The sequence below is a fragment of the Buteo buteo genome, chromosome 7, assembly GCF_964188355.1.
Source record: "Buteo buteo chromosome 7, bButBut1.hap1.1, whole genome shotgun sequence".
NCBI classification, from domain to species: Eukaryota; Metazoa; Chordata; class Aves; order Accipitriformes; family Accipitridae; genus Buteo; species Buteo buteo.
The window spans coordinates 9,273,678-9,287,576 of NC_134177.1; the positions used below are offsets into that span (position 1 = coordinate 9,273,678).

A 13,899-nucleotide genomic window follows, 5' to 3' on the forward strand; every position below is an offset into this window, starting at 1 on the left:
GATATCTGTTAATACTCTTCATCCCTTATAGTGTCAGCCATGCTGGTCTTCCTTTATTACTTTTGTCACCAGTTTTAAAATTTTTTTCTCATGTGTATGCATAATTTATGCTTGTCTGCTCTTTCATTTTCTCCAGTCTCACCACCTATACCATCCGTGTCTGTAAAAGACTTCCTAAACAGACCCTTAAAAAAAACAAAACAAAAAAAAAAAACCCCGAAGATGACTGACTTTGCATCTTTCTGAACTGGACGATTCTCTGTGTAGATCATCCAAAAAGTGGCTTCTCTGAAACATCTTTCTACATTGTTCTGGGGGGGTTGGTTTGGTTGGTTTTTTAACGGTTTGTTTTAAATGAGGTTTAAAAGCATAACAGGTACTTTTGCTATGATCTACGCTTCCTGTTCTAAATGGTAATAGATCTAAAACAGAGCCACATACTCCCTTTGTGGCAGAAAGGATCTTCATTGATGGCAACACAGTTGGTGGTCAGTAATACGTTCATATTTCAGAAAACTCTTAGTGAGGGGTACTTATCATTGTCACATAACTTTCATGTTTTAAGTATGTATCTAGTGACATGGAGAATCACATGCCAAGTAGCTGTGGAGAGGACAGTCTTTAACAAGGCTTTGGTTTTATTACCTCAGATATCTCCTGTGTTTTCAGAAGGCAGAATTAAGACAGAAGTGCTTGCTTAGAGCTATGACTGTCTACACTGTCAGATATAGTAGAAAGCAAAGGAAAGATTCTTGAACATTAAAAAGTGTGTGGTGCATATAAATTCACGTTTTAGTGATTTTTAGGGGATTTTATAAGCCTAAGTCTTTAAGGTACTCTTGAAAATACCCCACAGTTCCTAGGCTAAAGTCTATGCTCTATCATGTAAAACTTCTCATGAGAAGGAATAATCTCAGTGGGCAAATATTAAGATAAGTATTTTCCTAGTAACTGCTGTATATCTAACATTTTTAGCAATATATTCAAGTTATTGAAGCTGTTGTTAGAGAGCTTTCTGCTTCCTGTAACAGGCTTAGTAAGATGAATAAGGGAAAAATAGGAAACTGCTTATTGAAGGTTGTGAAAGGATTGCTAGATGTCTGAAGAGAAAGATTAATACAGGGAGAATGGTATAGGCTGACATTAGTTAATGGGTTTTATGGGTCATCTTATCACTGCTAGGTGAGCAGATACCATCTTCTGCTGTGTGATTACACAACTTCTAGTACATAAAAATATAAGTCTTGACAGCAAAATCTGAAGATGAAAACTTGGAACTTTATACTCCTAATGCATTTAGCATAGAGAGGCCACATAAGTGATTTTGGAGATGAAAAGGGAAATGCTTCTTTTCTAGGGTGAATTGGAATTTAAAAAGTAAACCAGCAGAGTTTAAAAACTCAAGTGGAAATGTGCCATGCAACCGTTATTAACCAATACGCAAGACGAATAAGGCAAGTTGCACCTGAGGACATCCACACACATACCTGCTATGCATTTTCAGAACTGTACAGCTGTTTTTCTACACCACTTTTGACAACTATGTAGGGAATGTAAAGGGTACTGTCTTTATCTGGCAGACTTTTGCCACTAGAGGGATGTGTTTCCTCGGGTTCTACTGGCCACAGTACTCCAGAGCTCTGGTTTTAAGTGCCTCAAGAGACTGATGGGAAGTGTCTCTTACCATTCGTGACCCTAAACTATGTGTCCATACTCAAAATTCCCACTTTTTTTAAGGAAATAAGCCCAAGTGCTTTAGTAACCCCTGAACATCTTGTGGTTTCAAACTGTTAAAACACATGCGTTTCTTTACCTTAAGCAACACTGCACAGACTATTTTAAGCAAAGACTGCCTTGTTTGCTGTTTCCTAGCACTGCCAAACATTAGAAAGACTGATTGATTTTCTATCAGTGCTTTGACCTGTCCTTTTTGAGTCAATCTTTCAGGTTAGAGGGCTTGTATGTCTTACTATGGCTCTCATTTATAAACGCTGAGTTAATTGTAAGAGAAGCCATTAAAAAAGTACAAAGTCTTCTCAGGTAGAATAAATGTCTGGTGACCCTGTATTAATTTGTGTTTTTTATCCCACATTCAACGACGCTTGCGAGTCTTTGATGTAATGTCTGTTCCTGAGTAAGTCTAAGGCCATTCCATTAACATCATATTCTGCCCTTGGTATTTCACGTTGTTCCCAACACTTGATTTTTTGCTAGAAAAATTGCTGAGAACAGACTGCACTGGTCTGCTTAGTCTCACAGCCTGTTTCTCCATGGCTGGATACAAACTTATTTTTCAATTCTGTTGTTAATTGAGATTTTACTAGAAGCATCTTTTGAAACTTTAATTTCTGAGGTAAAAGGTGGTTCTAGCAAAGGTGGCATCACCTGCTTGGAAGTGATTGATGAATCCTTGGATATAACGTGGACTATGGTTGGAAGGCTATTCATCTACATTATACATCTTTGTTTTAAATGTATTAGTCATTTCTTTGATCCTGCTGCTGTCAGGCATATGCAATAGCTGTTAGATATTGCTTGGAAAAAAAAAATTATTTTGGTATTTTTTTCCTACAAAGTTACTTCACTCTATTCCTCCTTCCCCTAACAGTATTCTTTCGAAGTGAAAAGCAAAGAGAAACACAGCAAACACCAAAAAGAGGTCATTTTACGCTAAAGGTACTGTCCCTCAAAACATGAAATCTGCGTTTGGCTATCGCCGCTGCCGCAGGCTTCCTAGGGCATCTGGGGCTGGGCATTCCCGCTCTCTATCCCAACAGCTCCTTCCTCCGTACCAACCGATTCTGCTTGCCCTGCCAGATTACAAACCGCTAAGGTAGAGGCCGACCCGGCTGCGCCGAAATACAACATCGTGCGGAGTGTCCACAGCGGGACCGTGACAGACTTGGACCGTGACAGACTCGCTCCTACATGCCGAGAGACACCTGTACCCAACGGTCACTTGGACTGCCGTTAATTAGAGGTTAGGGACTTCGCAGTCAAAGGGCTTGTTTTAGGCACGCGAAGTTACTCAGTCCTTGCAGCTGAGAATTAATATATTTTTACCTATGGTATTTAATTGCTTAAAAACGAAATGAAAGAGCCTGTAGCAGAGCATCACTGATCACAGGGAAACCTGCTCCGAGCCACGCAGGGCGACCAGGAGACGAGGTCACACACACACCACACTCCCCCTCCCCGTGGAAATGAAGCCTTTCTGGCAAAACGCGTGAACAAACGTGCCTGGTCCTTCTCCCGCCCCGCCTGCAAGCACCCCCGCGGCGGAGGGAGCGGGCCGCCCGGGGTTCCCTCACACCCCTCACACCCCTTCGGCTGCCGGCGGGGGCCCTTCGGCGGGGAAGCGGGGCGGCCGCGCGACGCCGGCTGCCGCCTAACGGCCGCCCGCGGCACGCGCGCGGGGCGGGAATCACCTCAGGAGAGCGGCCCCCACGGCCGCCCCCGCAGGCACCTCTCGGCGCCCGCCGCCGAGGGACGGGAGGCCGCGGGGGGTCGCCGGGCGCGGCGCGGCCCGCCCCCGCCCGCCCTCGCCGGGACCCCCGAGTGCCGCCGCCGCCGCAGCTGGTGCCGCTCCCGCTGCCATTGGATTAAAAATAGCATCTGCCCTCCCCCCTCCCCTCCCTCGGGCCCAGGCTCCTGCCGCCGCGCCCTGCCCCGGGCCCGGCTGCCCTCCGCCTCCGTTGCCCTCGCATCGCCCGCTCGCCGTCGGCCGGCCGGCCGGAGGGAGGGAGCGAGTGAGCATGCAGCGGGCCGCGTTCTTCAGCGGCGGCGATGCGCAGATGGCCGCCGGGGACCTGGGCGAGCTGCTCGTCCCCTACATGCCCACGATCCGGGTGCCCAAGTCAGGGGACCGGGTCTACAAGACGGAGTGTGCCTTCTCCTACGACTCGCCTGTGAGTGCAGCGAAGCCGCCCCCGGCTGCCTCCGCTCCCCCTCCCCGCCGCGGGCTGCGGCAAACCCGCCCCTCCTGCGGCCCCTTCCCCGCTGCACCCCCCGCTCCGAGGGCAGCCCCTCGCCCTCTCCCCGGGCCGCCGCCTCCCCCTCAGGCTTCAAAATCTCCCCCTCCCCCCCCCCCCCCGCCCCGATCCATCCCTTCCTTTGCTAGCCCGCCTGCCTCCACCTGCCGTAGCTTTCTCCGCAGCCAGGTTTCCCCTCGCCCTCCCCGCCCGGGTTGCAGTGCCTCCCCCGCCACGCGTGGGGGTCGCGGCGGGGTGGGGGCCCATCCTGCCCTGCCCCGTGCCCCCGCACTGCGCGGCCGGTGCGCGGTCCGTTGCGGTCGGGGCTCCTCGCGGCAAATCGCTGCCGCCTCCTTCGCGGTAGCGGTGTTGGTTCGTTCGTTTATTATTTTTCTCCTTAAGGCGGTCTGAAGGGGTTGCTTAGACACGGGGGGGGGGGGGGGGGGGGGTGCGGGTTTGGGGAAACTTTCCTGCCTCCTGGGCAATGGGCTCTGGCCGTCCGAGGTCTGCCCGCTCCCCCCGGGAACCCTTGTTTTTTACTTTCACACTGAGGTAGTAAAAAGGAGCGGTAGCTGGCCTTCTCGTTTGCATATTTTGGCTAGCAGATGCCAATCGTTTTGCTTTCCTGCTGTCTCGGTGCTCATTCTCTTTTTTAAAATCTTCAGAGAAAGCTTCCAAAGTAAAGACTTAACCTGAAAATCAGTGTGAAAGTCCTTCTGGAACACTTTCTCTCCCAGGGTTTCAGTTATGTCACTGGACTTCAACAAACTTGCAGTATTTCCCCACTAGCTTGTTTAGTTTGCTGTTAAATGGACATTTGATGTACAGTAAACTTTCTATGGTGTTACAACTGTCTTGCAAAACATCTACAAGCTCCACAGATTGCATGTGTTCAGTGGCAGATTTGGGGCCTAACTCATTTTTAACTTTGCTGATAACACTGGAAGTCTTCATAAATAGTAATGGTTGAAGAAACAGGTGTTTAGAAATTACACTTCTTAAATGGAGCTGAAATTTTATTAGAAGTTGCTTCTCTACGTGAACCTCATGTTTCCCAGAGGTGACTGAGCACTATATATTGATGTTAAAGTCGATGGCTACAATCAAAAGGAAGCTCAGGGTTTACATTACAGGATATTCAATGAAAGAGATTTTTTACTCCTTTATCCCCCTCTCTTTGATAATTCTTTCTAAAACAGAAAATCAAAATTGGTTTTAAAGGTGACTCAGCTGTCTGTTGTTCACCATATCTTGTTGAACAGAGGTTATTTTTACCCGTACTCTTCAGATCTCAAGTGTCACCCAGCAGCCCTGACTGTGCTGGGAGGCGGTCTGATTAAAACTGCCAAATCAGACTCTACTGCAGAGGCGCTAATTGCATATATACTTAACAAGGTTTTGGGGGGCAAAATGAATGTACCACAATCTTTCCTTCAATACATAGTTGATGTTTTTAGTAACATTTTCAGGCTTCTTCAACATTATGGTTTATAAAAAGTTTCTGTTAACAAGTAGAAAGGGATATTAAATACTGCTACAGATTAAAAAACAACCAATCACCACCACCCCCAACAAGCCGCGAGTAAAACCAGCAAAAGCTCAAAAGCTGTGTTTACTAAAAACCAATATATTTGAACAAAACGTAAAACATTTGAGCAAAAGTTAAATTAACAGTAACTATGTATAAAAGTAGCAAAACGAGTTGGAATCACCATGTGTGGTGTTTGGGGTTTTTCTTTTTGTTTTATTTTTTCAAAAACGTTTCATCCTTTTGGCTTTATTGGGAAGAGATATCAGATTCTGGAAAATGTTGCCCTCCGTTGTTAAAGCTTTTTGTTTAAATTGTGTTATAGGCATTCATTGGGCAATAAGCTTAGCTGAACCTGTGTAGTACCAGTAAAAATGAAACCAGTCTCGCTTTCTATTGTTTTCCATGGCTTTTCAGCCCATACTACTCCTCAGCTTAGCTGAGCAAAAGTCTTGTCTCAGATTTTACTTTTTATTCCCATATAATCTAACAGATACTTGGATACCGTTTCTAGGATGACAACTCTAAAGGGCAAATGTGTGCTTTCTTGTGTAAAACACTATCATTCACAAATTGAAAATAGCAAAGCTGTGTTTTTACAGCCATTCATTCAGAAGGAAAGTGAAAGGATACAGACAGGTTGTTGCCTTGGCTAAAGGGAGATGTTTATCTCTGTATGCTTTGTATTGGGTTTGTTTAGTGACTTAGTTTCTTAGGTTAGCTAGGTATAACCTAAGCAAGCCTCTTCCTATTGAGGTGTCTGCCTCTTTTTGAAAGAAGATACACTATTTGTTTGTTTGTCATATTAAATCAAATGAGCAATGTTAAAAAACATGCTCCTGGCTTTATTATCCATGGTGAAATTCCAGATTACATTTCTGATGGGGGAGGTGTCTTCTCTTGTAAGTTTATTTCTCAGTATTTCTTCACATCATCTCATTTTGCCATTTTAAATATGCTCCTTGTTGCAGTTTTTCAGCATGTCTCTGTAGTCAACTCAATGCAAGATTTTTTTGTCCTGTCACTTTTCAATACCTGATTTTATTTCAGTAGTTTCTTTCAGTAACACTGTAAGATTGTCTCTCAAACTTTGCCTTTCCTTTTTTTTCTTCTTCAAAGTGAATTTCCTCACAGAGAAGTGAAGTTCCTGAGTGTTTGTCTGTATCTTTTAAAGTGACATACCCGGTCACACAGCAGCTCTATACTCAAGTTTCTTTGGCTCTGCTAATTGTATATTATTACTTTTCCTGTAAGAAAGTGTTGGGATCTTTAAAATACACTGAAAACCATCAGACCTGTGAGTATTAGGGTACAAAGTAGTATTATTATAGAGAAAGATTCTGCAGCAGTTTTGAAAAGGACCAAGGAGGGTGAGATGGTCAAAACCAGAGCTGTTCGTGTCAGCAGGTGCCAAAGAGAACGAGGTACTGGGTGTGAGTGGCTCCATCTTTTGCTTTCAATTGTGCAAAGCTTAGCATGACTATGAGACCTGGCTTTTGCAGACATGTTTGTCACTCTGTCAGTTGTGTCCTCTTGTCCGGATTTGAGCAGTGTAGTGTCACTTGAAGATCCGTGTTCCAGTGGATACAGGCAGCTTCACTGTTCTCAAAATTAGCTGATGTTCCCTTTCCATGAGTTTTAAATCTTACTTCCTTGTGTGAAGATCTGAGAACAATGGCACCTTTGTGCTACAAAGAGAATCATTAGTAGAGAAAATTCAGAAGTGTCAGTAGGAGACGTACAAGTGGGTATTCAGTGTGTTTCTTCCATGTGGATCAACCCATAGCATGATGATCTTGTCAGAAAGGTAGTATTGTTAGAAAGACCACTAAACAGATGAGAAATTCATGTCCTTAGATTTGGCTTGTTTTGAACAGAACATGCTAGGGTTGGTTTCCAGGAAAGTTGGCAGAAACAGGAGGCAAATTTTTGTGCGCTTAAGAGCCCTAGTGATACTTTTTAGTTGCTTGTCTCATAAGATTAGAAAATATGCATTTTTATGACTTAATTTTTAATGACTTTTCTGGGGTTTTTGGTGGCTTCTAGAAAAACTGTTTCCCTGATGAGGGCTCCTCCTCCAGGTAGCCATTGATTCTTTATACAGGAATTTAGGAGGGAAGGAAGACTCCCTACAAAACACAAGCATGGCCTAGTGTTTAGTATTGCTCCCTCTGGTGTCCGGCCCAGCAGCTATAGTAGCCTACCGCTTCCTGACAGTTTGACTGGTGAAGCCCTGTACTTCTCATTTTTCAGATAGGATGTGCAGTCTTCCCTCTTGGTGACTGTTTTTCTGTATCTGTGCCACTGTGATGTAGGTTCCTTCTCTCCTATTTTGTCCACTGTGACCTCTCCCTTTTTTGGCAGATGAGCCTGACTTTGTGTTCAGTAGAATGCAGGAGGCAAAAAGATTGCTTTATATAATCTTTGTCTTATTATTATTTTTATAGAAGTATAGTACTCAGCTGGAAATTCCAACCTTTCAATGGATCTTTGCTCAAAGACGCAAAGATGCATCCAAGGGAGAGGCAGCTGCTAGAAAAAGGGATACAAACTGGACTATAAGAAAGGCTTACATGCAGGCTATGCACGTTGTAGATGGGTGTGCTCTGAAGCCTTCCCCATGAACAGCATTGGTTACAACCACAGTGCAGGTTGTGAGTCCGACACAGCGGCAGGACCAAGCAGTCTGGTTCTGTAGATTGCAGGACTGTGTTTGTTTGAGCAGCTTAAAGCTTGGCTTCACTCTACTGGAAAACCTTGCTGCTGACAACAGCTTCCTTTGTGAATCTTGCTGACTTCGTTTTTGTGGCTTGGGGACTCTGCAATGGTTATGTTAGGACAATTCCCAAAGGCTAAGTTGTGCTGGTGCTCTGCTGGTTATTAGAGAGTACAGCTGAGACTGAAATCCTTGAGAGTCTGGAGTGTGTAATGGATATCAGTGACCATGCTGCATAAAACTTTCTAGAAATAAGCACCTCCTGTCTGGCTGTTCCTTTGGTCGATACTCATTGAAGAAAATTAGAAACTCATTGGGGCCGCTGTCTGGGAGGGGTAGGCTGGTATCTTGTTTCTATTGATGGGATGGGAGCAGCAGTGAGGAAACAAAGAGGACTGAATACACCAAGACAAATTGAATACTCCAGACAAAGGATTTTGGCCTAGCTGCAAAATGACCTCCAAGTTATTGAGGCAGTGCATCACTTGGTGGTGGGTGATCACCTGAAAAATCAGAGCAGTGTTGTACTATTGCATCACAGGGAGATACCAAAGCTGTCCCATGGGCGAGTGTTTGCTGGCTGGGAGTGCACCAGGGCTCTAAGGTTAACTAAATGGTCTTTCAAAGTTGGAGGATGGTAAAATCAGTAAGGGTTGTGCCTGCAGTGGCTCACAAATGAGAAATAACAATGCAGGTTTGGAGAACAACCAGTGTGTATGTGCGTTGTGCATTTTTATGGGTTTGATCTAAATTTGGACCTTACTAGCCTTTCCCTCTATATCCGTGACTGACCAAACTTAAGTTATCCTGTTATCCAGAGTGATGATGAGCTGGAGTATTTTGGGTAGCAGAGAGACTTTGATTGTAAGGTACCTGGAGTGCTAAATACAGAGATGCAGGCAAATGGACAACCCTGGAGCTCTGGTGAATTGCTGTGGAATCATTAGGTTTCCTCTCAACTCTTCTCCCCACATTTTCTGTTCTGGAAGCACAGCACTGTCTTTGTGACCAACAGAATTGTATGGCTAGGGCTCTGCACAGTGCAAAAATCATCAGGCGCTCTCTAAATCTAAGCTGCCAAGGAAGCACTATAGGTGGTACTGCTTGAGGTGTGGTACCAGGCTTGTGCTAGGAAGTAAGCCGTGATGGATCTGAGACGTGTCTATCAGTGGCCCATGCAATCTGCACCTGGATAATCTGACCCCAAAGAGTGTTGATGGATGGATGGAAGTTCTGTATTCCTGGTTGCAGGTTAAAGTACTCATGACCTAACATTAGTTTTGCCATTTTATCTGCTCACTTATCTTGAAGCCTTGATCTTGTCTGTGAATGTGACTTGTACAAGATACTGCTCTGGAATTATGTGTGCCCTGCTCTGGTGTCTGCCTATGACTTATGCAAGTGAGCGAGCAGTCAATCCACCTCTTGGAATGGTGGTTTGGTTTCATTTTAGTGACTGACTGGCCCACATGGCTTTTTTCTTCCCAGGAAATGTTGTAAATGCTGTACTGGATTGGCCTTGTCCATGTGCCCATCTAGAAGCTACAACAGAGATACCGGAGATCTTTGTTAAGCAATTGTGAAATAATCTGCTCATAGGGAAATATCCAGTGCCATCCCTAGTAGTTTGCATTTAGCCTAGAACATGGAGGATTTTAAACCTTTCAAAACTGTAATGTGTTTGCTGTTAGAACTTTATCTGGTTGTCCAGATAACATCAGAACTCCAGAGTCCTGATACCTTTTTGATTTCAGTGATGTGTACTTTCTTCAAGCTGTTCAGTATTTTGCATGCTGCTGTCACAAAGTTTGATAAAATAGAAACTTTGATAGTTCTCTCTCTCTCTTTTTTTTTTTTAAGGGGGGGTGGGGAAGTGTTACTTTTGCATTTGAAGCTAACAGTCCAGTTATTAGAAGCCCTGTACTTTATTTCCTACTGCCAGATCATTTGTCCTTTCTTTCTCTGCCCAACCCAGATCTTTTCCAATCTCTGTTGTCTTTCACCAGTTCCAGCAGTACGTGGCTCCTTCGCTGCTTGTATGTATTTTCAGATCAATGCTTGTGTACTTGTGTGTACTTGTGATCAATGCAATGTAAATCTGTGTCATTCCGTTGCTTTTTCCGATTCTGTTGCTTCTCCTTCTCCTCCTCTTTAGCAGAAGCCCAATTTTACTTCTTATTATTCCTTTTATGCTTTCTTTTTGTCACCATTGCTTTCCTGTCACCTTTGGGTGACAGAGGACAGTTGTCTAGAAGGCAGACTTATGCCAGTGTTCATACCTCATGTTCCTTTTGAATGTGACTAGATATATTCCTGGCCTTTGGCACACATTTTTTGGGTTGATTCCCAGCTCCGCTTCTCTTCCTCCCAAGGAAGTTACCGTATTTATTGCAGTGGAAACTTGAAAGTTAATTTTTTGTTTTGCTGGAGCCATCTCTATGTGCTATTGTGTTCAGCTGGTTGGCTGTGCTTTGCTTTGGGGTTGTTTTTTTTTTTTCCCTTGTTTCAATTTAGGTAGTACTGGTGCATGACAGAGAGACAGGCCTTCTTCTTCCTCATTGTAAATTATTATATATTGTTGAGGTGAATATTAAGGTTGAGACATCTGTTATTCTTTTTAAGCCTGTCCTGAAAGAAAATATGTGTCATTTAGTTACACTATTGTGGGATTCAATGCAGTATGTGTATGTTAGGGATGGTCCTGTAACTTTTCCAATATATTAAAGATTGGATTGTAGTTATACAACAAGAGTCTTGTGACCACAACCAGATTAATTATGGTGATTCCTGATGAACAGACATTCTGAATAGAGCCTGTAACAGTTCTGTATGGTTGTGGTTTTTGTAGGGAAACACTCTCATGGCAACCGTGGCAGAATGCACAGAGGAGCCAGTGCCCCTCTGTCATAGCTGGTACTTTTTACTTTATATGTGATAGGATGAACAACCTTTTCATTCTTTATATTTGGGTATGGAGACTTGTGAAGACTTGAGGTGCCATTTTACTCTCTTCTCTGATACCTATATTAGCAAGTTTCACCATTGTTCTAGTGGGTCTAAAGCAAACACTTGTATAGTAGGCATTGTGCCCAAGTCTGTAACTGTTTGCTGTGTTAGCAGATCACCACAGCAATTGTGTTTTTATAAATTCATTTTTGTCTGAGCCACCTCAGGAGTTGAAATTGCTAAACCCTAGATTTCCCTAAGGGGTCTAAACGGTTCGGGGGTTTGGTAATGGGATGCAGGTCATTAGTTCAAATCCTCATCAGGTTAGTAGCGTTTAAAAGCTATTAGTGTCTGGTGCCATGAGCGTGTGTGAAGTAAAGTGGTGATCTCTCTCTGTTTCCTTGTGGGCTGGCATTTGTGTTTGCCAGACCTCTCATCCACCAGCTTTCTTGCCCTGTTTTTCAGGCCTGAGAGGGAGTGACTCTCTTGCATTTTAGCTCTTTCACTGTGGATTCCCTGTCCCTTTCATTCCTCATCTTATCTTTGCAAAACATGAATTATTATCTAAATAAGTAAGAAGAGCTTTTTTCTTTTTTTAATACTTTTCTCTCTGGTGTGGACTCTGTGTCTCAGTCCTATTAATAAAGCACCTGGCATACTGTGACCATCTTAGCAGCAAAGAACAGGAAGAAATACAGTGAAGAGTAACCACTTTTCCTTCTGCTTAGAGGGTAAGAAGACCAGTCTACTCTCAAGTGGCCTTCTGGGTAGTGATCAAGGCCTGAGCAAGTACAAGCTTCTGCCCCAACAATGTCTTTAGACTGGAGTAATAATGGAAGGCAATGTTTATACATCACTTTATCCTAAATTTCACACTACATGCTCAGTACATGCTGAGGCAAGGGGTGGGGGGGAACCTAGCTAAAATTCCTGGTTTTGTGTCTCAGGACAAGCTATATTTTTCTGGTGTAAGATAGTGTCTTCAGTACACTAGCTATGTTGCCTTCCTCCAGCATAAACTTTCACACATATCTAAAACAAATGTTGATCACAAAGATTTACATGCCACAGCCTATGTAAAATATTGTTCCTTCCAGAACTGGTTGTGTGCTCAGAACGGTTAAATACACCAGCACAAAGCCTGTCTTAAATCAGTCAAGTGTTCTCTGAGCACCAAACAAGGGCCTAATCCTTTATGCAGCCTTCTGCAAAGGTGGCTTTTTCACATGTTCCCCTGTCTTGCTGTGACCTTTTAGGCTTTTGAACAGTCTGTCCGCTTCTTTCCAAGTTGCGTGAGAGACTAGTCTGTCTGCGTTCTCGAGGAGAAATAACAGTTTTGTTAGTAACCACAACCAACTTACTCAGATTCTACATTTAGCTCATATACTGAAAGTGTTAGATTGTTGTCATAGACTGCTTATCAGAAGTGGTTCAGTGGTCTCTTGGATTCCCTCCAGAAAAAGCGAGAATGATCTCCAAGAAAATAAAATTCTAAACAAAGTTCCTGAGACCTGAGAGTGACAACACTCTATATTTTTATTTAGGCTGGGTACCTATAGGATTCTCTTGTAGCAGACACATCCGTGACCACCTCAGAGAAGATAATGCAAAAGGATTTGGAATACAGGATATAAGAGCAGACAGCAAAGGTATAATGGGCCTTAAAGTACATAAATCTGTAAAAGAGTAGTGAAAATTAAAATAAAGGTAACACATTTTAAATACAATCGGTTTTTTGTGACTATTTCGAATACCAGATTTGGAGTTTTCTTTTAACCATTTTATTACTTTTGAGCACAATTGTAGATATCAGCCCTGTTCTCAAGGCTGTGAATATTTCAAATGTAAATGAGATGTGTGTTTTTTTAACTAGAATCTCGGATAGGTGTTATGTGGATCAGAAATGAGATGGCTAAATAGTTTACTATTTACTCTGCAGAGATAATCATTGTGATAGCTAGGTGCTGAAAGAATTACTTCACGGTAAATGTTAAGTGTGAATGGCAGATAGTCTAAACCCTTGCTTCAGATTGCATATTTGAATCCTGGAATGCTCAATGCAATTTTTTGTCCATTAGAGGTAGGTAAAGGAACAGCTGTATAGTTCATTACACGTTCATCTTTCAGCTAATCTGAAAAGATGAAGCTTGTATGCGTTGGTTCACATGAAGAAAAGTAGAAGAGGCAGATGTTTTCTAAAGGCTTTGGGTAAAACATTGTTCTCTGGTCTCTCTTCATGTTCTGTTCCTCGTCTCCATGGCCCTGCTGGCCACTGTGGAAGTACCAGTATTTATTGGTGGCCGAGGCAGTTCTTCAGTACTGGCTTTAGTTGTTTTGATACAAATGAGCATGTTTGAAAGAGTAGCAGATAGGTATGGAAGAAGGTTGTAGGTAAGCTGGAAGTTTAGATTCCTTCAAGCCCTACAGAAATACTCAGTGTCAGTCTTTGAAACAGGTTGGGGAGAATTAACTGGGTTCAGAGTAGCACATTCAAGCCTGGTTTTGGGGCAGTGGTGGGAGGGGAGAGGCTTGTCAGGCCCTAGCCAGTCTGTGCCAGGTATCAGATGAGCAACAACTGCTCAACACTATTAGCCCTTCAGCTCCCTTTTCTGGAAGACAACAAGGTGTATTAACCTGATGCTGGTTAGGAAAGTATTGGAGATCAGCTATGATCTCTGTCAGACTTGCCCTCTGCTACTTGTCCCAGTCCACAGGACCAGAGAGAGCCTAACTTGTGC

The 13,899-nt window shown here is 43.6% G+C and overlaps 1 protein-coding gene and 1 long non-coding RNA gene across 3 annotated transcripts in view; both read left to right on the forward strand.

Moving 5' to 3' along the window:
- The first annotated feature begins 3,642 nt into the window (after nucleotides 1–3,642).
- The window catches only part of USP13 (ubiquitin specific peptidase 13), a 56,006-nt gene continuing 45,749 nt past the window's right edge, over nucleotides 3,643–13,899 (forward strand). Inside the window, exon 1 of one of the 2 annotated variants that reach the window (XM_075031445.1) lies at nucleotides 3,643–3,908. In XM_075031445.1, the coding sequence (XP_074887546.1) occupies nucleotides 3,756–3,908 (153 nt within the window). In that variant the 5' untranslated portion in view covers nucleotides 3,643–3,755. The remainder of the gene's footprint in view (nucleotides 3,909–13,899) is intronic. The other variant, XM_075031446.1, reaches the window with a different exon arrangement.
- On the forward strand, nucleotides 9,325–12,868 carry LOC142032616 (uncharacterized). Its single transcript, XR_012650924.1, has 3 exons — nucleotides 9,325–10,251; nucleotides 11,795–11,892; nucleotides 12,706–12,868. It is a non-coding gene; the product is annotated as an uncharacterized LOC142032616 (long non-coding RNA).